This window comes from Microcaecilia unicolor, chromosome 1 (genome assembly GCF_901765095.1).
Source record: "Microcaecilia unicolor chromosome 1, aMicUni1.1, whole genome shotgun sequence".
Lineage (NCBI taxonomy): Eukaryota > Metazoa > Chordata > Amphibia > Gymnophiona > Siphonopidae > Microcaecilia > Microcaecilia unicolor.
This window is the reverse complement of record NC_044031.1, coordinates 118,466,461-118,489,073: the sequence shown is the minus strand read 5'-3', so window position 1 is coordinate 118,489,073 and position 22,613 is coordinate 118,466,461. Positions and strand designations below refer to the sequence as shown.

Sequence of the window (22,613 nt, the reverse complement as noted above, 5' to 3'; positions counted from 1 at the left end):
CCGAAAACAAGCAGGCCAGTTGATTCTCAGATGTGGGAATCCCTAGCTACCAGGCTCACTGAAAACAACAACAGTAGGACAACAGGAACTCACAATGGTGAGTTCAAAATTTCAATTAACCTGAAACTATATAGAAACTGTCTAAGAGTGCAGCTGGGAACAGAATAAAACGACCCTAGGAGGGTGAAGTTGGATTCTGACCACAAACAATTCTGGAGGACTGCCTGTCCAAACCGACTGCTGAATTGTGTGTCTTGCTAAAGGCAATAGTGGGATGTGAATGTGTGAACTGAAGACGACATCGCAGCCTTGTGAATCTCTTCTATAGAGACTGATATCAAGAGGGCTACTGATGCCACCATGGTTCTGACATTATGAGCCTTGACATGACTCAAGAGTCAGCCCAGCTTAGGCATAAGTGAAAGAAATGTAATCCGCCAGTCAATTGGAGATGGTGCATTTCCCGATGGTGACTCCCATTCTGTTAGGATCAAAAGAAACATAAAGCTGGGTGGACTGTCTGTAGGGCCTAGTCTGCTCCAGGTGAAAGGCCAATGCTCACTTGCAGCCCAAGGTATGCAGTACACTTTGACCCGGCTAGGCATGAGGTTTGGGAAAGAATGTTGAAAGGACAATAGACTGATTCATATTACCTTAGCCAGGAACTTAGGGTGCATAAGGAAAACTACTGTTACAATGACATTTTTTGTAAGGTGGGTCCCTAACTACTAGGGTCTGAAGTTCACTGACCCTACAAGCTGAAGTAACTGCCACCAAAAACAAGACCTTCCAGGTCTAGTACTTCAGTGGACAGGAATCCAGTGGCTCAAAAGGAGCTTTTATCAGCTGGGTGAGGACGACGTTGAAGTCCTGTGACACAGGTAGAGGTTTGTCAGGAGGCTTTGTCGAAAGCAAACCTCTCATGAAGCGAACAATAGAGGCTATCCAGAGATGGACTTACACATTGTGATGGTAAGTATTAATTACACTGAGGTGAACTCTTACAAAATTGATTTTAAGACAAGACTCAGAGAAGTGCAGAAGGTATTCAAGCAGGGTCTGTGTAGAGCAAGAAAGAAGATCTAGTGCCTTGCGCTCACACCAGTCAGCAAACCTCCTCCATTTGAAAGAATAACATCTCTTAATGGAATCTTTCCTGGAAGCTAGTAAAATTCTGGAAAATGCAAGGAAGGAAATTCTAAGCTCTGAACATCTAGGTTGTGAGAGCCAGAGACTGGAGGTCAGGATGCAGAAGAGATCCCTCATTCTGCGTTATGAGGATCAGAAAACACTTCAATCTCCAAGGTTCTTCAGGGGATAACTCCCAAAGAAGAGGGGACAAGATTTGCCTGGGTTTATATGGGGATATCAGGATCATGGTTCCCCATCTTGCTTGAGTTTCAGCAAAGTCTTCCCCATGAGTGGAATGGGAAGATATGCATACTGAAGGCTGTTCACCCAGTGGCAGAGGAAGGCATGCAACACTAGTCTATCATGTGCTCTGAACCTGGAACAGCACTGAGAGACTTTGTGATTAAGAGGAATGGCAAAGAGATTCACCGAAGGGGTGCCCCACACTCAGAAAGCCTTGCATGCAATGCCCATGCTGAGTGACCACTTATGTGGTTACATGACCCTGCTCAGTCTGTCAGCCAGACTGTTGGATATGTCCACCAGGTATGTGGCTCTGAGAACCATCCTGTTCCAGACAACCCACTGCCACATCCGGACGACCTTCTGGCGCAGAAGGTATGATCCAGTACCCCCCTGCTTGTTGGTGTAATACATTGCAACTTGATTTTCTGTTTGAATAAGTACAATTGGTTAAACAGCTGATCTCGGAAAGCCTTTAGAGCATTCCAGATTGCCCATAGCTCCAGAAGGTTGATGTAAAGGTCTGTCTACTGAGCTGACTAAGCACAGCGAGTGTGAAGCAAATCTAAGTGAGCTCCCCACCTTGGGTAGGGGATCCATCATCAGTACCTTCTGGGGCTGAGGAATTTGGCATGGAAGTCCCATGGTCAAAATGAATTGAATCATCCACCAGAGAAGGAATTGAACCAACTCTGGTGTCAGTCGGATGGCATCCGCTAGGTTCCCAGAGGCTTGACATCATTGGGAAGCTAGGGTGCACTGGGCAATTCTCTGTCCAGATTTAATTCATTCTTACTATCCATTCTTTAATTTCCTTCTTTTTCCTTCATCTACCTATGGCTTTTCATCTTTTTCTCACCCTTGTTCTCCCCATGCCCCTTCCTCTTATTCTCCAGTCTTTCTCTGCTCCCCTTTTCCATCCAGCAGCTCTCCTCTTTCTCTCCCCATCCTTCCAGCATCTCCCCTCTTTCTCTCCCCATCCTTCCAATGTCCCCCTTCTTTCTTTCTGCATCCTTCCATCCAGTGTCTCCTCTTTCTCTCTACCCTTCCATCCAGCGTCTTCCCTCTTTCTCTCCCCATCCTTCCACCCATCTACCCTCTCTCCTGATCCTTCCATCTAATGTCTCTCTCCCCCTCCTTCTATCCAGTGTCTCTCTCTCTCTACCCTTTTCTGTTCAGTGTCCCTTCTCTCTCCACATCCTTCCAGTCTCTCCCCTTTCTCTCTGCATCCATTCATCCATCTCCCCCTTTCTCTCCCCATCCTTCCATCTGTTTTCCCTCTTTCTCTCCCCATCCTTCCATCCGTCTACCCCCCCTCCCGATTCTTCCATCCATTCTTCTCTCTCTCTATCCCCTTCTTTCCATCCAGGCCTGCTCACACAGACCTGCCAAGTCTCCCGCGAAACACGCGGCGCCAGCTCCCATTTCCTACCACTGCTGCTTCTCCTGTTGAGCAGCAGCAGCAGCCGCTACAAAAACAAAAAGCTAATTAAAGAACCAAAATGTTTTTAAAAAGCAAGCACGGCACTGCAGGCAGCCATCAGGCATTGGCTATCGGTTCTGCAGCCACTCCTCTCGCCTCACGTCACGTCGCTGCGCTCCTCCGGGGTCGTCCTCCAGGGGCAGTGACGCTCCGTTCTTGCCCCGCTGTAATTGGGGAACGCCGGCCATTTTTGCAGCGCCAGCGTCCCCAGGGGGGATAGCTTCCCTTCCAGGCGCGGAACCCGGGAACGTTGGCCACGCCTCCGACGCCCGGATTGGCCATTCGCGGCGGTCGCCGCCTCCTTCTTCTGGCTGACTAATCCGGGTTTCCTGGCCTGCTGACGTCGGTCCTCCTGCTTCCTGACCTCCCTGCCTCCTGTCAGCTGTTACTTGTCTCCTTAATTGTAGGGGATATATATAGGAGCAGTGGTCCCCACTAGTTTTGCTTCAGCTTCTACTTTGGTAGATTGCTTATGCTACTGGGAGACTCTGTCTACTACTACTTGCTGCCTGACCTGACCTCTGCTTGGAACCCGACTACTCTCTGCTTGCCGCCTGACCTGACTTCTGCTTGGAACCCAACTACGCCTTCCTTGCCACCTGACCTGACCTCTGCTTGGAACCCGACTACTCTCTGCTTGCTGCTAAACCAGACCACTCCTCAATCCAGACTCTTCGTTGCGGGTTCTTGACCTAACCCTAACTTCTGTTCGAACCCAGTCTTTCTTTGCCTGTTGTCTGCGGCAGCCTGACCCCTGCCGGCCGCCTGCACCTGGGGGCTCAACCCTCGGTGAACGGTGGTCCTCTCAGGTGAAGCCTCGGGGTTTGCTCAGCTGCCCAACAGGGCGCAAGCTCAACACCTCTTCACTGTGCTCCATCTGGGCACAAGGGTTCACAAACGTGACAGATGGCAGCCATCTCCTTCACAAAAGCGGGGAAGGAGAGACTCTCTGGTGGAGATTTTCACCTCTCCTCTGGCAGGGAGGGGTCTGATGAAATACAATAGGACTCCTCCTCTGAGAAGTACCTTGGATCCTCATCAGACGCTCATGAGCAGTCCGTAGCAGCAACAACAAAAAATTCCTCATGGGAGGGCTAAGACCGAGCCTGCCTCAGATAGGAGGAATGGCGTCAGGATGCAGGCTCCACCCTCGACTCCAGCAAACCTTCCTCCATCAATGTCTAAGAGGTACCTGCATGGGCGGCTGTTAATACAAATACCGCACACAACATTGGCATTGGAAACCTCACTGCCCTGTGAGGCAGCATGTAGAAACATGGCTGGCGCAAGCACCCCTGATGCCACTGCATTCTGCTGGAGAAGCCCTGTCAACTGCTCTTGAAGCACGTCCCAGATCTGCTCATCAAGATTCGACATCATGAAAGGCTGGGGCGTCGGGTCAGAGACAACTTACTGAACCACCAGTGTAGACTTGGGTACCTGGTCCTGGCTGCATGGAGACCTCCACACCAATACCTCCTCGATGGAGGAGGAGCGCTCCTCCTGATGACGACATTCTCAGGTACCGGATCTCTCGGTGCCCAGGTGCTCCCAGTACCATGTGTCGGATCGATGCTTGTGCTTCTTGGGCTTTACCCAGTGCTGACGATAAAGACGTCAAATCCTCACACCTCCTCGGTGTCAGGTCCGATACTGACCGGTCCTGGGGACCTGCACAGTGGTCAGCCTCGAGGCAGGTGGAAACCTGCTCTATGCACATCTACTCCCAGTGTTGGACATAAGTCCAGCAGCCATGCTGGTGCAAGCGCCAATGTCGATGTCTATATCGACAATTCGGACCTTGATCCAAAAGTTTTCTCCTTTTGAGCCTCTCTGGACTTCTGTGTCCTTTTTTATCCAGCTTCTCCTATATAAGCACACAATTATGGAACGCACTGCCAAAAGCTGTGAAAACAACCTATGACCACCTAAACTTCAGGAAATCACTGAAAACCTACCTATTCAAAAAGGCATACCCCACCGACCCAAAATAGATACCTACACTCTGCAACACAGCAAAACCAAAGCTCATAATGGACACTATATAACCTTTCCTCTCCTCAACCCCCATTGTACCTGAGACACATGTACCTTTATTCGACCACAATATCACCTTGTATTTGCTTCTTTACTGGACTTGGCAAATGCCAATATTCAACCACATTATCACCTTGTATTTGTTTCCCTACCGGACTAGGCGAATGCCGTTACGGTACTATGTAAGCCACATTGAGCCTGCAACTAGGTGGTAAAATGTGGGATACAAATGTAACAAATAAAAATAAAATAAATAAAACACTTGATACAGCAGGAATGGGTGTCAGCCCTAGAGATGGTCTGATTGCACTGAGCATAGCGCTCGAAGCCACTGGGAACCTTCAATGACATGCAAGGGAAAAGAGCCAAGACCAAATCAAACGACTATGATACAAAAAGGAGCAAATCACCCAAAAATAAAAGGGGAAAAAGTCCCAGCCGATGCTCAGGCCTAAGAGGGCCTTGTGAGCCCAAGAAATTAAACTTAAAAGTCTGGCAAAAGATCTAAAACTATAAGAGAAGGAATATAAAATTATCCCAAAGAGGGAACAAGGCAATTTGAGGCAAAAAAAAAAAAAAACACCCCACAAGGGAAGGCATAAAAGCTCTCTGAAAAAAAACTGCATGCAGACACTATGAGGTGCCATGACAAACGTGTTCTCTCCCCACCCCGGATGAGAAGAGATGGACGGTCCTGCACTCGCACATGAGCACTGGATAGCGTTCCGCACCAGGCGCCATGGATGATGTCACCCACAAGTGAGAATCAACTAGCCTGTTTGTCCTTGGTACACTAGTATTCTATTTTTAAAAAGTCTGCAATACAACAGTTTATTTAGCCTGGCAACATAAATAATAATAAAGCAGGAAGGAAATTCTTAGCAGTAGTTCAGTTACATCCTAGCTTATCACTAATAATTATGTCCTAGACAAACAAAACCAAAGTACTGATTATTTCTGGGATTAATGATTATTACAGAAACCTGGCTTACAGAAGAGGGACTGGTGCAACAGATGATGGGGTATGTTTACTAAGGCACGTTAGCATTTTTAACATGCCTTTAAAGTTAAGGCGTGTTAAATGTTAACATGCCAATACATTCCTACAGGCGCATTAGCATTTAACGCACGTCAAACATTGATGCACGTTAAAAAACACTAACGCATCTATAGTGTGCCATAGTAAACACAGCCCCCATGTGTCCTACAGGTTATGCAATTCACTCTTAGTATGAGAAAAAATAAAGGTGGTATTTCTGTGACCTATAATAGTTTTTTACGTGTACAGTTAGATGATATTATTGCACAGGATGGGATGGAAGGTCTGAGTTTGAAAATCCAATTTTATGATACAGTTGGACAAGTAGGCCTGGCAACATTTTATAGGCCACTGAGATGTATCAGCAGTATATAGTTTTATGAGTGAAGTCGTTGATAAGATTTATATATGGATGTCATTCCATCATTTAAAAATTAACCCAGATAAGACAAATATTTTGTGGATGGAGAATCGTAAACAACCTATGCCTCTACTGAATCCAGTATTAGCAGGTTCAGAGGTATTAATCAAATCAGAAATAAAACTTATAGGACTTAACTAAGAAGTTTCCCACTAGTAGTACAATACAGTACAGAAATGCTTTTTTAAATTGAAAATATTGCAAAGGTTGAAAAAATACTTTCTACTGATCAAATTCAGTCACTAATTCTTACTATACTAGATTATTGCAATGTAATTGTTTATGGCCCTTCCTCGAAAGCAACTAGACAGTAACATAGTAAGTGACGGCAGATAAAGACCTGAACGGTCTAGCCAGTCTGCCCAACAGTCACATTCATTATCAATTCAAGATTAAAATCAAGAATGAATGTCATATTATATACTTGATCATGGTCGGTCTTTGGTGTTTTTGGGATATAGACCGTAGAAGTCCACCCGGCTCTGTTCTTATGTTCCAACTACTGGAGCGGTCGTCAAAGTCTACTCCAGCCTATCTGAATCTGTCACGTAATTCGCGAGACACAGATCATAAAAGTCTGCCTGGTATTGTCCTAATGTTTCAAATTACCTCTCTAATCCATCCTAAGCTATACTGCTATATACAGGACATAGACAATACAAGTCAGCCCAGCACCGGCCTTAGTTTTTACAGCCAGAGTTGCCATCTAAGAACCACTTGATATACCATTCACTTTCTAATTAGATATCACCTATTCATTCCCTGCCCCTGGATTTCGCCGTTTTGCAAGGACGTCCAAATCGCAATTTGGACGTCCCTTTCGAAAATGCCCCTCCACACGGTATTAACTTTATTTTGCCATCCTTGGTAGCAAGCTTGTGACTCGGACTTTACTGAGCTGTATCGTTTCCTGATAATCTACCCTTTGTTTCTGCCCTCTATTCCTGAACTCAAATACACAGCTCTCATTGCAGGCTGGAGCTGGTGTGAGAAGGATAAACAGGGCCTTGCTACTTCCTGGGACAAGACTTGGTCGTTCCTTGATTTAAAGGTTATAAAGCTATTATTCTAGCATTAGAAGTCCACCCTAGGGGGCACTGCAGTGGGCTTCATAAATTGCTCCCAGTACATAGCTCCCTTACCTTGTGTGCTGAGCCCCTCCCCCCCCCCCAAAACCCACTATCCTCAACTGTACACCACTACCATAGCCCTTACGGGTGAAGGGGGGCACCTAGATGTGGGTACAGTGGGTTTGTGGTGGGTAGGTTTTGGAGGGCTCGCTGTTTCCTCCACAAATGTAACAGGTAGGAGGGGTATGGGCCTGGGTACGCCTATCTGAATTGCACTGCAGTACCCACTAAAACTGCTCCCGGGACCTGTATGCGCTGTCATGGTCCTGAGTATGACATCTGAGGCTGGCACGACATTTTGAAACATGCTTTTTAAGGGTGGGAGGGGGGGTTAGTGACCACTGGGGAAGTAACGGGAGGTCATCCCCGATTCTCTCCGGTGGTCATCTGGTCATTTCTTAGTCGTAATAAAAACACGTCTGGGTGAAAACGTGCAAGTGTTCGTCAGGGACGTCCTTGTTTTATTCGATTATGGGTCAAGGACGTCCAGGTGTTAGGTATGCCCAAGTCCTGCCTTCGCTATGCCTCTGACACGCCCCCTTGAAGTTTGGCCGTCCTTGCGACGGAATGTAGTTGGAGACGTCCTAAATCGGGTTTTGATTATACCGATTTGGACACCCCTGGGAGGACGTCTATCTTCCGATTTATGTTGAAAGATGGATGTCCTTCTCTTTCAAAAATGAGCCCAATAGTCACCTCAGGGATCACATGTGGAATATCAAGTGCTATAAATAAATAAAATAATATACCCTTTGATGTGCTGGGAAAAGGCCTGTAGAAAAAGCAATAGCAAAATTCCAAGCAATGCAAAATATCAGACAAAGAAAAAATGCTAAGTATGGTGAAAGCATCATCTTTGCTTCTCAAAGAAAGGGTAAATTAGGCCTTACCTGCTAATTTGCTTTCCTTTAGTCCCTCATGTTTCTCAGCCGGTGGTATTGCCTGTGTTAGGTTCTTTCTCCGGCTCAGAAGAGCAGCGACATTTGAAGTGTTTGGATGTCAAGCGGGTGTTGAAACACTATATTAAGTCTACTGATGACATTCGGCGATCCGATCGTTTGTTTATTCTGATTGGAGGTTCGCGCAAAGGGTTCATGGCCTCTAAGCCCACTATTTCTCGATGGCTTAAAGAAATGATTGCCTCAGCTTATCTTCTTTCTGGGAAACCTGTTCCAGAGCATGTTAAGGCTCACCCTACAAGAGGTCAGGCAGCCTCTTGGGCAGAGCATTGTTTGGTACCTCCGGAAGACATTTGTAGGGGGCGACCTGGTCGTCTTTGCATTTTAAATCAGTGATTCCCAAACCTAGCTCTGGAGGCACCCCAGCCAGTCACGTTTTCAGGATACCCACAATGAATATTCATGAGACATATTTGTATGTAGTGGAAGCAGTGCATGCAAATTTCTCTCATAAATATTCACTGTAGATATCCTGAAAACCTGACTGGCTAGGGTGCCTCCAGGACCAGGTTTATGAACCACTGCTATAAACAAACAGTCTCTTTAATTGACTCAATCGAGGCTCACGGATGCTGGCAGGCCAATCAGGCACTTGTTATCATGTGGGTTCTGACATGCAGTGCTGGCTGGAGTGAGCACTGATGGTACTGAGAGGTTCAGTTTCAAAGGAGACTTCCCCTTCCAGCTCCTGAACAGTAATAGGACAGGATTTGCCTAGGTTCCTGTTACAAAGGTCTGGGGTGAGATGAAGGGCCTATTGATCAACTGTTAACATACACCATGCAAATTTGGAGAGAAAGGGATTCATATTGAAAAAGTGGACAAAAGCAAAGTGTTATCTATGCATAAACTAATCATTCCTTAACGAACTTAAGATATAATAAGGGAATGTTACTGTTTAGATTAGCAGAGAAATAATGTTATCACTTCCTTCACTCATTATGTTCTTTCATTATAGAAGTTGGTTTTGAGCACAGCATTTCTTAATTTTTCTATTGCTTCTAATGATGCCTTTTTCAGATGAAACATTCAACAACTGCAAATTGCTTTCATTAGCATGGGAATCTAATTGGGGTGTCCAAAAAACATGCAGATGTATCATTGTTGAGAAACCAAGGCAGTGAAACTGTATACATAACTAATAACTTTTACTGAGGTTGAGATTTCCACAAGGCGCAAAACAAATGTGATGTGACACACTGCAGATATGACTCTCTAAACCTTAACTACAAAACTTATGTTGCATAGTAACAGTATAAATATTCATACTTTTCAGTTCCCATACTCTTTTCTTCCAACTTTGCTGAGGTAAGTACTTTAGAACACAGTGTACAAGGTATCTGAAGTGCTTCCAAGCCACTGGATTCATAAAACCTGAGAAACTTATGACTCACCTCAATGGTTTTTGGCCAGAGTGGTGTAGTGGGAAAATTATGTTTGTAGACTTCATTAGCAATTGTGTTCACATCAACCGCCGCAACAACCTCTGCATCAATTCTGCTTTCTGCAATTATAAATGTAGGCTTTGTCATTTCTAGGTAGAATAAAGGCCTTCACCCAACACACAAGGAAAAGAATCTTTAGCTTTCTGTACTATCCCAGAAGTCAAGTAAAATTTAAAAACCTAGTCTTACACAATTACATCATGAAAGATTGTAGGTGTGTTTTTGATGTAGGTCTTTTTAAATGATAGCAGAGTAGGTGGATCTTGTTGCTTTATTGTTGTCAGTTTTCACAATGTAATCTGCAGACTTGAATCTTCCTTGCCACTAAATTTACTGTACAACTGAGATGGGATTTCTGAAACTAGGGACAGAAATATAACAAAACACAGAAAAAAAAATAAGATGATACCTTTCTATTGGACTAATTTAATACATTTTTTGATTAGCTTTCAAAGGTAACCCTTCTTCTTCAGATCAGAAATAAGCAAATGCTGACAAATATCAAAACATATAAGTGAAACACAAAAGCATTACAATGCAACTAGGGAGAATCTTTTACTGATAAATCAGTAGTATGTGCATTTTTTTTAAGTAGCCAGAGAATTTGAAAACATTAAAGGAGGAATTCATCAAGGTATGGTCAAAGATCGCGTTTTCAAATCCTGATGTACTGCTGGATTCAGAAACCTGCAGGATCCCAGTACCACAGGTTGCCGAGTCCAGAGTCAAGAGAATAACACTCCTTGCGAGCCACCTCGCAAGCAGCATTATTCCCGCGACCCGTGGGCATTGGCCACAAAGCTATGGCCTATTGCTCCTGGGCTGGTATAGCAGGGTTTCCCCTGGCTTCTGGGCCCCCCCCCCCCAGCATAATACCTGCTCCCCCCAAAGTACAAACCCCCCACTCCCCAGTCAATCATGGCCAGTCTGGTGCTGACTTCAAAATGGCACGACTATCGCTAGCGTCATGTTTCCATATAAGGAACCACTTCCTTATAAGGAAATATGACCCTAGCAGTAGACATGTGAGACTACCGCTAGAGGTGCCATTTTGAAGCTGGTACTGGACTTGGCAGGAGCGACTGGGTATTGGCCCTGTCCAAAGAATCCCATTACCCCCCCCCCCAGGACCCCAAAAGACACCCCCCCCAGCCACCCCCTGGACCACCAGTGATAGAAAGGTAGCCCTTTGGGAGGTGACAACTACCTTAGAGGTGGGAGTGTGGGAGGCTTGTACTTGTGGGGGAGGGCAGCCTTGTGCCATGGGGGCTTAAGTCGGGGGGACCCTGCTATGCTTGGACCGGCATACCTTCTAGGGCCTGATGCGTCCAGGTGGTGAAATATCCCTAGCAAAAAGCAGGGGTTATTTTAACATGATTTTTGCAAGTTGCATTAGGGTATCTGCATAATAACGAGTTGCAAAACATGAATTTGTCATATTTTGATCTCATTACTATTTAACCCATGGCCACTTAAATATCACCGCAGTATTTTTGGTCCAGCAGCATTGAGGCCTCTTAAGTTGCATTAAGGCCCAAATAATGTGACTTAAGAACCTAACACTGCTTAATATTTAGATTGTAAGCTCTTTTGAGCAGGGACAGTCTCTTTGTATCAGGTGTTCAGCGCTGCGTGCGTCTGGTAGCGCTATACAAATGCTAATAATAATAATAATGAATTCCCCCCTAACTGGCATCTGGTTTTCTAGCTTTTAGTCAGTCACTGAAGTCTGGCATCTTCAAGTGTTGTACACATTGGAAACAAAGCACCTCTGGTACTCTATTGTAAGACAATGTTAGTACATTTGAAGCAGCATTCCCCTACTGTAGGTTGTTAAAACAGATCAAAAGTTTTATCAAATATGATAAACTAATCAAATGTAATTGCATTAATATTGTTTATACAATTGTAACAAATATTTAGTGGTTTTGCAAACGTGTGTGTCAATGGTTTATGATTTGAAAATAGTTGATTTTTTTTAAAAGTTTTTCTTTGTGGCCTTTTTGTTAAATACCCCCTTCTCTTACCCCTCACCACCCATTTCAATATTATAAATCTCACATGTTATATCCAATGTAACACAGCCCAATTCTGAGAAATAGATTCTATGGATTCCTTAAGAATGCAGCATAATCATAGCATTTCCTGAAATTCCACAGTGATTTGAGCCACAAACAGTGTCTGTCACAGTGTCTGATTTTTTTTTCTATTATTGACTAGAGACGTATTTCCACAACTTTAGAGGGCCTGCAATTTCTAACACTTAAATCCTTCAATTTCAAAACAACTTAGCTGTAAATGGTATCAAGCGGGTCCACTACTCTCAAGGTCTGTTTTATTTTTGCTATCAGAGTAACCAGCAGCTTGTACTGAAGCAATATGACCATTATCAAAGTATACCAGGCACTCCTGCTGTCTGGTGACAGTCCCACTTCCTACATGACTGCAAGGATGCAAAACTGATGCTCTCCAGCTTTCCTTTGGGGCAAACAAAAAAGCTGAAACATTGTAATTTTGTATTTCATATTAAAATGTTCTCTCCAGGGTCATTATACAAAATGATGTGGTTGTTTATTTCTGGTTGACTTTAGTTCCCCTTGAAAATGTCTTCAAGTCCCTATATGTAATCATTTTACCAAGATCATCATGACCTTTCCTAACCCTTCATTATCCTGTCATAATTCGTAACTAGCTGCTTGCTAATCTTACAGAGTGCAATTTTTTTTTTTTTTAGCAAACTCATAGCTCTCCTACCTTTGTAAAAACAAACACAACAGACATCAAAGAAACTGTGCAAAGACATATCACAAATCTAATTAGATAATGATGACCTTACTGCAGATCATGGAGTTATTCAGACAATGCGAAGAATTACTCGAATCACAGATAAAGTATCAGAGCTTTCTTGGCATCCTTTGCTGCCTGTCTTTTCTTTTCACATAGGCCTGTTCACAATTAGAAAAAAAAAATCTGAAGCTATCTGTTCATCCTAGCTGCTGGATTTGGGGCACAACAGAGCTAAGGAAGGTTTGCTTTAGAATTATTTTCTGATGGATTTCTAATGAATATGCAAACAGGGGTTCTCAACCCAGTCCTCTGGACACACCCAGCCACTTATGTTTTTAGGATAGCCACAAGGGATATGCATGAGATAGATTTGCACAGAACAGAAGTAATGAATGCAAGTTCATCTCATGCATGAAAACCTGAGTGCCTGGGTGTATCGTAAGGACTGGGTTAATAACCCCTATGTTGGCACAGGTTGATACATATTGTTGCTTCTCCGATTGTTGAATGTACCTTGTTTAGGACTGTATTAATATAAGTAGGTTATAAATGACTAAATAATAATATTATTCCATCCTCCTATCACTGATTGTAGCTCCTTTCCTACATGTGATTTTTTTTCTCTCTTCTCCTCTCCTCTCTAATTGCTCCTTTTTAAAATTTTGTATTTATTAAAATGTTTCAATATTGCATCAAATCAAAATAATCTGCCTAGTAATAGGTACATCAATAAAAACAAAAACTATACAGACAACAATATTCCAAAGAAAAATCTCTCTCTATTTGGTTACCAAACAGAACTGAAATAAAAATGGGGAGAATCCAAAATGAGGAATGGAGGAGATCTTAACTAAATAAAGAAAAAGTCAAGTTCCTCCCTATACATAATTAAAGTCCCTAAATCTGGTCTGTGAATAAACATCAGTGTTTCACTATGAAACCTCAGGCCCTCCCTCAGCAGGAACAGACCTTTTCTCACTATCAACAAAAACCTTTGAAATAGTACAGGTTCAAAGAAAATATATCTATGAGAATCACAAGTCACAATACATTTACAAGAAAACTTAATAAACACTTGCATCCCAACAGTATGAGCCTCATGGGCAGCATAAAGGAATTTTTCTTATTCTATCTTGTGTCAATCTACATAAATCAGGAAATACCTAAAAATTTCTGACCAAGAAATAACACAGTACATAGAAATAATTCACTCTATCTCACTCAAATACAAAGGCCTCTAATAACATAGCACTATTAGTCTCTTTATCCACTGATCTTTCTAGGATGGCAGACATATCCATACTGTCACTGGAGATGTCACTTCTAATGCTATTCCAGATTTTACTGGCAGAAAATAAACATTTGGCAACGTGGGTGTAGTTCAGATGGAATTTTTAAAATGTCTGTGAAATATTTCTTCAAGGTGTCTCCAGGTAATTCAAAAGGCACCTTGGAGAAGATCACAAATCTCAAATTCAATTATGTTAATTTATTGTCAATTACTTCTAACCTCCAACATGAGGATAGTTTATGTACTCCTGTGTAAGAGTATTAATACTACTACTTATCATTTCTATAGCGCTATTAGACATACACAGTGCTGTACAGCTGAAACACAGTACTTTGTTGCTCCAGCATTTGCTCCTCTTTTGTAGTCCTCACTGATATTGAACTCAATTTCTCCTCCTGATGTACCTTATCCAATTCCAGCTTTTGAGATATTCCAGCAAGTTCCTCGTAAATCTTAGTCACTGAAGCGTCCAACCGCATCAGGGCGACCCAGATGGAATCAAATGTAACTACCGGAGGTTACTGCAAAGGAGCAGTCGGTTTCTTCTTCAGAAGAGACGATTAGAGCTTTGAACTAAAGAGCCCATCTCAGAGGCCAATGATATATTTTTCAACCTCTGGTCACACCTCACAGACAACACTTCCACGCTTAACCCACCTGCTCCGTAGTTTAAATCATCCATACAGGCTACAAAATCCAGCGGGTTGAATACTGCACTGGACTCCAATCCGAGTGACAAGCTTCGGGTCTGCACTTTGCAACTTGAGACTACATCCTGCACACCTCTCGGCCGCAGCACGACCGGGGGGGGGGGGGGGGGAGGAGGGAGAGCATCAAGCATCAGGGTTCAATCAGCATTCCAGTTGATAGTGAGCCAAAGCCTCCTCCACTAGTGGCCCTTTTACAGGAGATGCCTTCAGAGACGTAGGAATGAAGATGGTAATCAATGGCTGTTTCGCGTCAGAAGGCCCAGGAGACTTAAATGCATAGTTCCTTACCTTCCCACTTCACTTTGGGGCCATCTCAAAGGTAAAAACAGGCCTTTAAAGTTCAATATAGGAAAAACTTCAGAGCAGGTCCTGTTCACCAAACACATCCATGATGACAGCAGCCATCTTGGATCTTCATTTATAATCTAATTGCTCCTATATTAATACTATTTTTATACACCACCTAGACAGTTTTCTGTAATAGATGGTATATCAGATAAACTTGGAACTCAATTTCCTCCTTACTATGCATACTTCAAAGACAAAAGATATGTATGTTCCCAAAGCTGACTACATTAAACACAAACCTCCAACAGGGCACCTAAATTTAAGAGCTTCTTGCACACTTACAGAATGCTGGAATTCACACAAGTGCACACTTATGTGTGTAAATTGCAGAAGTGCACCTAAATGCTTCTCTTTAATTATGCACTAAAATGACTTAGTGCACAATTGTTACAGGGGAGGGTTTCAGGCAGCAGCACATAGTCAGGGCCAACATTTACGTCTAAACTATGGAGGGAAAGTCTGCTAGCCCTTAAAGACCTGTCAGGGAAAATGGTGGATTAGGAGATTACAACATTTTAACAGAGCAAAGGATCTGAGACAAGGAGGGCAAATTTGTACATTTGGAACTTCTGCTGCTGCTGAAGAAGACCATACTGAAATGCTGGATAGGGGACCAAATCTCATCAATACAATGATGGAGGAGAGCTACACATGAGATGGCAACATGGGAGTTGCAAATGTATGTCTCGATCTCAATCAGAGTGGTGGAGGTACATGCTTCAATGGAGTCAATTCTACAGTCAATATCCTTTGTTCCATGAGGTTGGTGAAGAGTTTGAAGGATAAATGGAGAGGGGGGAAGGAAGAGAAAAGAGTAAAGGAAAGAGAGCAGGGAGATTGGATGCACACCAAGGCCTAGAGCTGTATTCATGGTGTGAAGATTTCATTGGAACTGTTTTTGTGTGTGGGAAACATCCTGGGATGGGTATGTATTGTTTGCTGGCTATGCTCAACAGATGTTTTGAATCTGCCATGCTGTCTTGTGGTTTGAATACAGAATATTAAAAATAAAGAATAACATATACGGTGCACTCCATTTAAGTGCACATCGGATAAGCACATGCTCTGTTTAACTGCATGCCGTACTTCGGTCCCGTTTTTTGCACCATCAATTTCTATGGGGACAACCTTCTGTTTAGCGCACCACTGATAAGTGCAAGATTCGCTTATATGCATGGTTTATGACCGCTCCTCTGCAGGAAAGACTCCGCATAAGCGCGTGCACGGAATATGGAAGCCGATTGGCATGTGACAACCAATGAGATTTCAAATTTACTACCCCTTTAACTGCCAAAGGCAGAATAAGCGAAAGAATGTTGTTAAGAGTGTACACTGGAGTCGTCGTCACTGGCTGAACGAATAGAAGTTCTTTAAAAATTAGAAAACAAAGTCAAGCATCTATTGCTAAAGAATATGGTGTCAATCCCAGTCAAATTTCACGTGTCTTGAAACAGAAAGACCAGCTTCTGGAAGACTGGCAAAACAATACAAATCCACAACGGAAACAAAAACGGGCAGGAAAAGCTGAGGAGGTAGAAGATGCTCTTCTTCGGTGGTTTTCTTGAGTCAGAAGCAGACAGTTTCCTGTCAGTGGTCCACTGCTTATGGAGAAAGCTAATCAGCTAGCTGAAAGTCTTGGACTAACTGAATTCAAAACCACTGTTGGATGGTTGGAAAGATGGAAGGAGAGGAACAGCATAAAATTCAAGAAACAGAATGGTGAGAAACAAGATGCTGATGACTTTGGTGCTGAAAATTGGGTTGTTTCAGTTCTTCCTACCATCTTGAACGAGTTTGCACCTCGTGACATTTTCAATGCTGACAAAAATTGTCTCTACTGGCAAGTGATTCCTGATGGAACACTTGCATTCAAACGTGCCAAAACTACTGGAGGTAAAACGTCGAAGGACCGACTGACGATCCTCCTTTGCTGCAATATGGATGGGAGTGAGACGTTGGAACCCCTCATCATTGGAAAGAGCAAACAGCCCCATTGCTTCAAGAAAGTTAAGCGACTTCCTTTGTCATGCGAAGCTAGCGCAAATTCATGGATGACTGGGGAAATTTGGAAGCAGTGGCTAAAGAAGTCAGACACTAGAATGCGGGCACAAAAGCGTCAGATTTTGTTGCATGTGATAATTGTGCTGCACACAGGGATGATGTCAGGCTGTCTAACGTCAAGGTGGTGTTCCTGCCACCAAACACACTACCTCTCTGATCCAACCTATGGATCAGGGCATAATAGTCAATTTCAAACAACATTATCGGGCTCTTGTGCTACATCGCCTGATGAACGTTATGGATGACCAGACTGGCAAGGATAAACGTGCTGTTGAACTGGCTCGTAATCTATCACTGTTGGATTCCCTACATATGCAGAAAGAAGCCTGGAATCATGTTACACAGTCAACCATTGTGAACTGCTACAAGCGGGCAAGCTTTGTTAAGGATGTGGAGAGGGACGAAACAGATACAGCTGTTGCAAACGTGTCAGATGAATAGGTTATTGACATCCCAGCCGGTGTTACTGAAGAGGAGTTTCATCGCTACATAGCTGTTGATTATGATCTACAAACAGCCGACAACAGCACTGATGTTGAGATATATGCCTACACGCAGGCAACAACGGCTGATGATGAAACGAGCAGCGAGGCACATGCTGACGAAATTCAACAACCTCCTCCTGTCACTTTTACAAGAGCGCTGGAGAGTCTCAACACCATATGGGCCTATCTGGAGGCCACTGGATGTCAGTGCTATGACAGTTTTTACCATCTGGCAGATGTAGTCTATGGAACTCACAGACCCAGTAGTGTACAGAGGACTATAACGGATTACTTCAAGTAAGCCTAACATCAGTTAACGGACATATGTTTATCAGATGTCAAGCTTCTTTGGGTCACAACGGTTAAGTGCATGCTCCGGTTAACTGCATGCAGGCTGGTTTCATGCCAGCCTGCATATTATATATGCAGGCTGGCATGAAACCAACCTGTACCCTTCAAACCATGCTTTCAAACCAAGAAATCGATTTGGATAGGACGAAAGAATCTGAGCATTCTTAAATGCCTTCCCCTACAGTCTCAGCTGGTCCTCCAATAGCTTATATGAAAAATAGGCTACTAAAAGATTAACCAATTCTGCTAAATTCTCAACTGACAGAGTAGACCAATCATATCAGCCATGTTTCATTTCTGATTCAAATGTTTACAACTCCTAGCTTAGCAGTCACAGAACTTAATGTTTTTTTCACACTATCCTTTAATACTCGATCATCTGTCACAAATATCTGACCTGACAAGCAAGGCCAGTGAAACGTCACTGGAGTCTAACCGAAAAACACCCGATACCCAACAATTCCCACAACACAATCAACATTAAAATCCCTCACTAAAGCAAAATTTCTAACAGTAACAGTTTGACTAATAAGGTTCCAACAGAAGTCGGAGTAGCATTACCAGAACTAAGAGGCTTGTACATAAAACATCAAGACCACTAATCCCAGCAGGAGCTTTCAATATTCACAACCAACTAATCTAGACACTTACCCCCATAATTCTATAAACTCGCTCGCCAAAATTTAGGCTTAGCACGCAAATTTGCATATGAAATTTATAGAATAAAGTCAGTTACGCGCACAACTTAATTTCATAATAGGCTGTTAATTTTGTGTTATCTGCAGATTTAGTCACCTTACATATTCTCATTTCTAGATTATTTATAAATATTGCCCATAATAAGGCAAGCAAAAAGTAGTACAGATAGAGAATAACCCACATTATAGCTACATGATGCTAGGTTCCATATTAGGGGTTACCAGCCAGGAAAAGGATCTAGGCGTCATCAAGCACAGTACGCTCAAATAATCTGCTGTGTGTGCAGTGGAGAACAAAAATGCAAATAGAATGGTAGGAAATATTGTGTGCATCAGAAAAGATTTGAAAGAAATAAAAACAGTACAGAGACGGGTGACAAAATGATAAAAGGGATGACAACTATCTTATGAGGAGGCTAAAGAATTTAGGATTATTCATGCTGGAGAAGAGATGGCTGAGGAGAAGAACAATAGAGGTCAATAAAATCCTGACTGGCATGGAACGGGTAAACATGAATCAATTGTTTTACTCTTTCAAAAAAGTGCAAAAACTAGCTGACATGCCATGAAGTCAGCAATACTTTTCTTTTAAAAATAGAAGAAAATATTTTTAAAATTCAATGTGTAATTAAGCTCTGAAATTTGTTGCCTGAAGACGTGGAAAAAGCAGTACAACTAGGTTTTAAAAAAGGTTTGGACATCTTGAAGGAAACATCCATCAACTGCTATTAAGGAAGACTTGGGGAAAAAGTCACTGCTTAGTCCTGTGGGATAAGCAGCATGGAAAGTTTCTGCTTTTTGAGATCCTGCCAGGTACTTGCAACCTGGACTGACCAATGTTGAAAACGGGATACTGTGCTTGATGGACCTTTAGTCTGATCCAGAATGGCAATACTTATGTTCTTATGTTTCCATATGACACATACAATGTGTACGTCACTAATTAAGCCTAAATCGCACATCCACCAACACCCCTCAGAATATAGTTCAATTACCCTGATAAATTTAATCCATACCAACTAAAATCCATCCCCTTACAAAAAAAATAGCAAACCCTCCAAAGGTCTACCAACAGGCTCAAAGATTAAATACTCAGTATTCTCCCCTTCTTACTAGTCCCTATTAATAACAAATAAGCAATCAATTAATTTGTACATCAACCACACCAGCACCCAAATCGTGTATGAAGGAGCACTTCATTGACATGACTGGTGCTGGCATTGCCAGCGTCTGCAAGGAAGACAAAGTCCCTATGCAGCCCCTTGACTTCAGTGAAGGGCGGTGTCCACCTTGTCTCTATAACTGTATATATCAAGTAAAGCAGCAGCAGAGATACTTGTGCAAAGATAAAAATACCAGTCTGAATGTTAATTTTACCTCCCTATTGTCAGTAAAACTGTGGAAAGAGCTGTTCATCAGCAGGGAAGAAAGAAATCACTGTCCCAGCACCTGCAAAGGGAATTTAAGCCTTGGTGCAGCCCCCTCATGTTAGCAAAAAGGAGTGGGCTCACTTCAACATATTCCTGCTTTTTCAAATGCCTGCTCAGAGTGGGTGCCAATTCAGTTACAGTAGGGTAAGTCCCTGCTGTATAGAGGGCTTACAAGTGAAGTTAGGTACCTGAGGCAATGGAGGACCCAGTAGCCTAGGATCAGAAATGGGACTGAAACCATTACTTCCTTGGCTCTCAAATTACAGCTGTAGCCACTGGGAAGAAGCAGAAGCATTGGAGAAAAATGATTTCAGTCTGCTTATCCTGCTCATACTAGAATGCTGGTATAGTATTGAGACACTCACCAGTTTTGAATTTTAATAGTTTCCAGTTTGCCACTGTAAAAAGGAAATTTTGCATTCCAATTTACAAAAGACAGACTCCCCTGCTTCTAAGAGCTAGGTCAATGACACAGAAAGAATACAAATTTACTGAGGTACACCGTTACTCATTTAGGGTCAGATGTACTAAAACTGTGATTCCCATACCTATCTTGGGAGACCCTCAGCCAGCTCAGGAAACCCACAATGGATGTACATTAAATAAATCTTCATGCTATGGAGGCAGTGATGCAGGTGACTGCGGATATCTTAAAAACCAGATTGGCCGTGAGTCATCAAAGACAGATTTGGGAACCACTGTACTGAAGTTTTTCTCCAATTTTGGACTTGATTTTATAAACAAGGTGCCTACATGGACAGTGAAAAAAAGAAACCTATTTTATAAAAGCTCTGACAAGACAAACAATCCATCCAAAATAATGAGAACATATCAACAACAAGCATCCAAACAGCCCCACTCTCAAACTCTCTCTACCAAACAATTTGGAAAACTGATTTTCAGGACCATCATATTTGAAGCTAAAATTTATTTCAGCATTATTGTCTCCAATCCAATAATGCTGAAATAAGTTTTTGTGTCTTATATGATGGTCCTGAAAACACTGTTCACAATAGTTTCAGAGAGGGATTGTTTGGAAATTAGTATACAAAAAGCAACATAGGCACCTAAAACTAGCTCTAATGGGGCACAAATGCTCTTGCACAAATTTAAATCTATTCCAAAACAAGTGTGTGCCATGGGTACATGGATTATAAAATATAGAGAAACAACAAACAGTGGGTCCAGTGCAGTGGCGTAGATACAGGGGTCCACAGGGGGCCTGGGGCCCCCTGAATTCGCTCTAATTGGCTGGCGAGGGTCCCCAACCCCCGCCAGATGAAATGTTTGTCCAGTGCTGGTCCAGTGCCGCATTGCCTGCCCTGCTCTCTCTTTCCCACACGTCTGGAACGCTCGTTTTAGTGAAACTGTGCATGCGCCCATGCTCAATTTCATTTAAAATGAGCATGCCGGACATGAGGGGAAGAGAGAGCAGGGCAGGCAATGCGGTGGTGCCGGAGTCCAGTGTTGGTCAAATGTTTCAGCTGGCAGAGATTGGGAACCCCCGCCAGCCAAGGTATGTGCAGTGGCAGTACTGGGTGGGGAGCGGCAGGGCGGTGGTAGTGGAGTGGACCAAAATGTGACCGCCTCACTTTGAGCTCTGGCCCCCTCCCACCTCGAGGTCTGGCTATTCCCCTGGTCCAGTGCAGCCCCTGATGCAGACTTAGCGCAAAACATGGCCACATCAGGCGATCTTTTCAATAAAGAATTTTGTATTATCATTATTTGTGGACCTGCTGTTTGTTGTTTCTGTTCTTGGTGTGGATCCAAAGAGCCTCTCTTATAAAATATAAACACATACATTGCAATTCTGCTTCAACTCAGCCCACTCTTCACACTCAGGAACACATACTCATGATCTTATCTGCAAATCCACTTACAATCAGGAATGCAGCTGCAAAATTTTATTTTAAAAAATCCCAAAACATTTTCAGCATTAAATGTAGAAAAGGATTTTTTTTGTTGTTTTTTTTAATTAGCTTCCAAGTGCCTGAGGGGAAAATGCTTAGCACAGGAGGCTTCATCTGCTGCAGCCCATGGTTGCCACTTAAAGCACTCCTCAGTCACTCCTGCCCTGCCCTAATAATTCAAAATGGAGCTAGGAGACCCCAAGGCTCTCATTTGCCCCACACGTCAAGGAAGATTTTAGGTCAGATGATTTCACTTTGGATTATGGTACTGGCACGGCAGAATTGACCTGGGATCACACCTGTTTTATTTGGTACCTGAGGGAGCCCAGTGGGGTATGAATTGTGGGGCAATACAAAGACGGAATTTTGTGCCAGAGTAGGGAAATGTCACTCAGAAACTAGCTTCCCCTTTTAAAAGATTGTGGCTGGGGGGTGGGGAGTAGAAAATAAAGTAGCAGCCATCCTAATAATATACATTAGTGTGAGTACATAATTTACCAAATCCTTTAGTAAATCTCATGTTCACAGGAACAGCGGGGCGGGGGGTGCGGCAAAGCATAAGTAAAACAGCCCCTTAACTTCATAAAAAGACTACACTAAAAAATTTCAAATGTTCACAACCCATCAGTCTGTATTAAAATATTTTATCATGTA

At 43.1% G+C, this 22,613-nt stretch overlaps 1 protein-coding gene across 2 annotated transcripts in view; it reads right to left on the bottom strand.

Annotated features, from left to right (window-relative positions):
- Window positions 1-22,613, bottom strand: part of TRDMT1 (tRNA aspartic acid methyltransferase 1) — a 101,709-nt gene that overhangs the window by 58,728 nt on the left and 20,368 nt on the right. For both annotated transcript variants that reach the window (XM_030199580.1, XM_030199588.1), the window contains exon 2: window positions 9,838-9,947. In XM_030199580.1, the coding sequence (XP_030055440.1) occupies window positions 9,838-9,947 (110 nt within the window). The remainder of the gene's footprint in view (window positions 1-9,837; window positions 9,948-22,613) is intronic.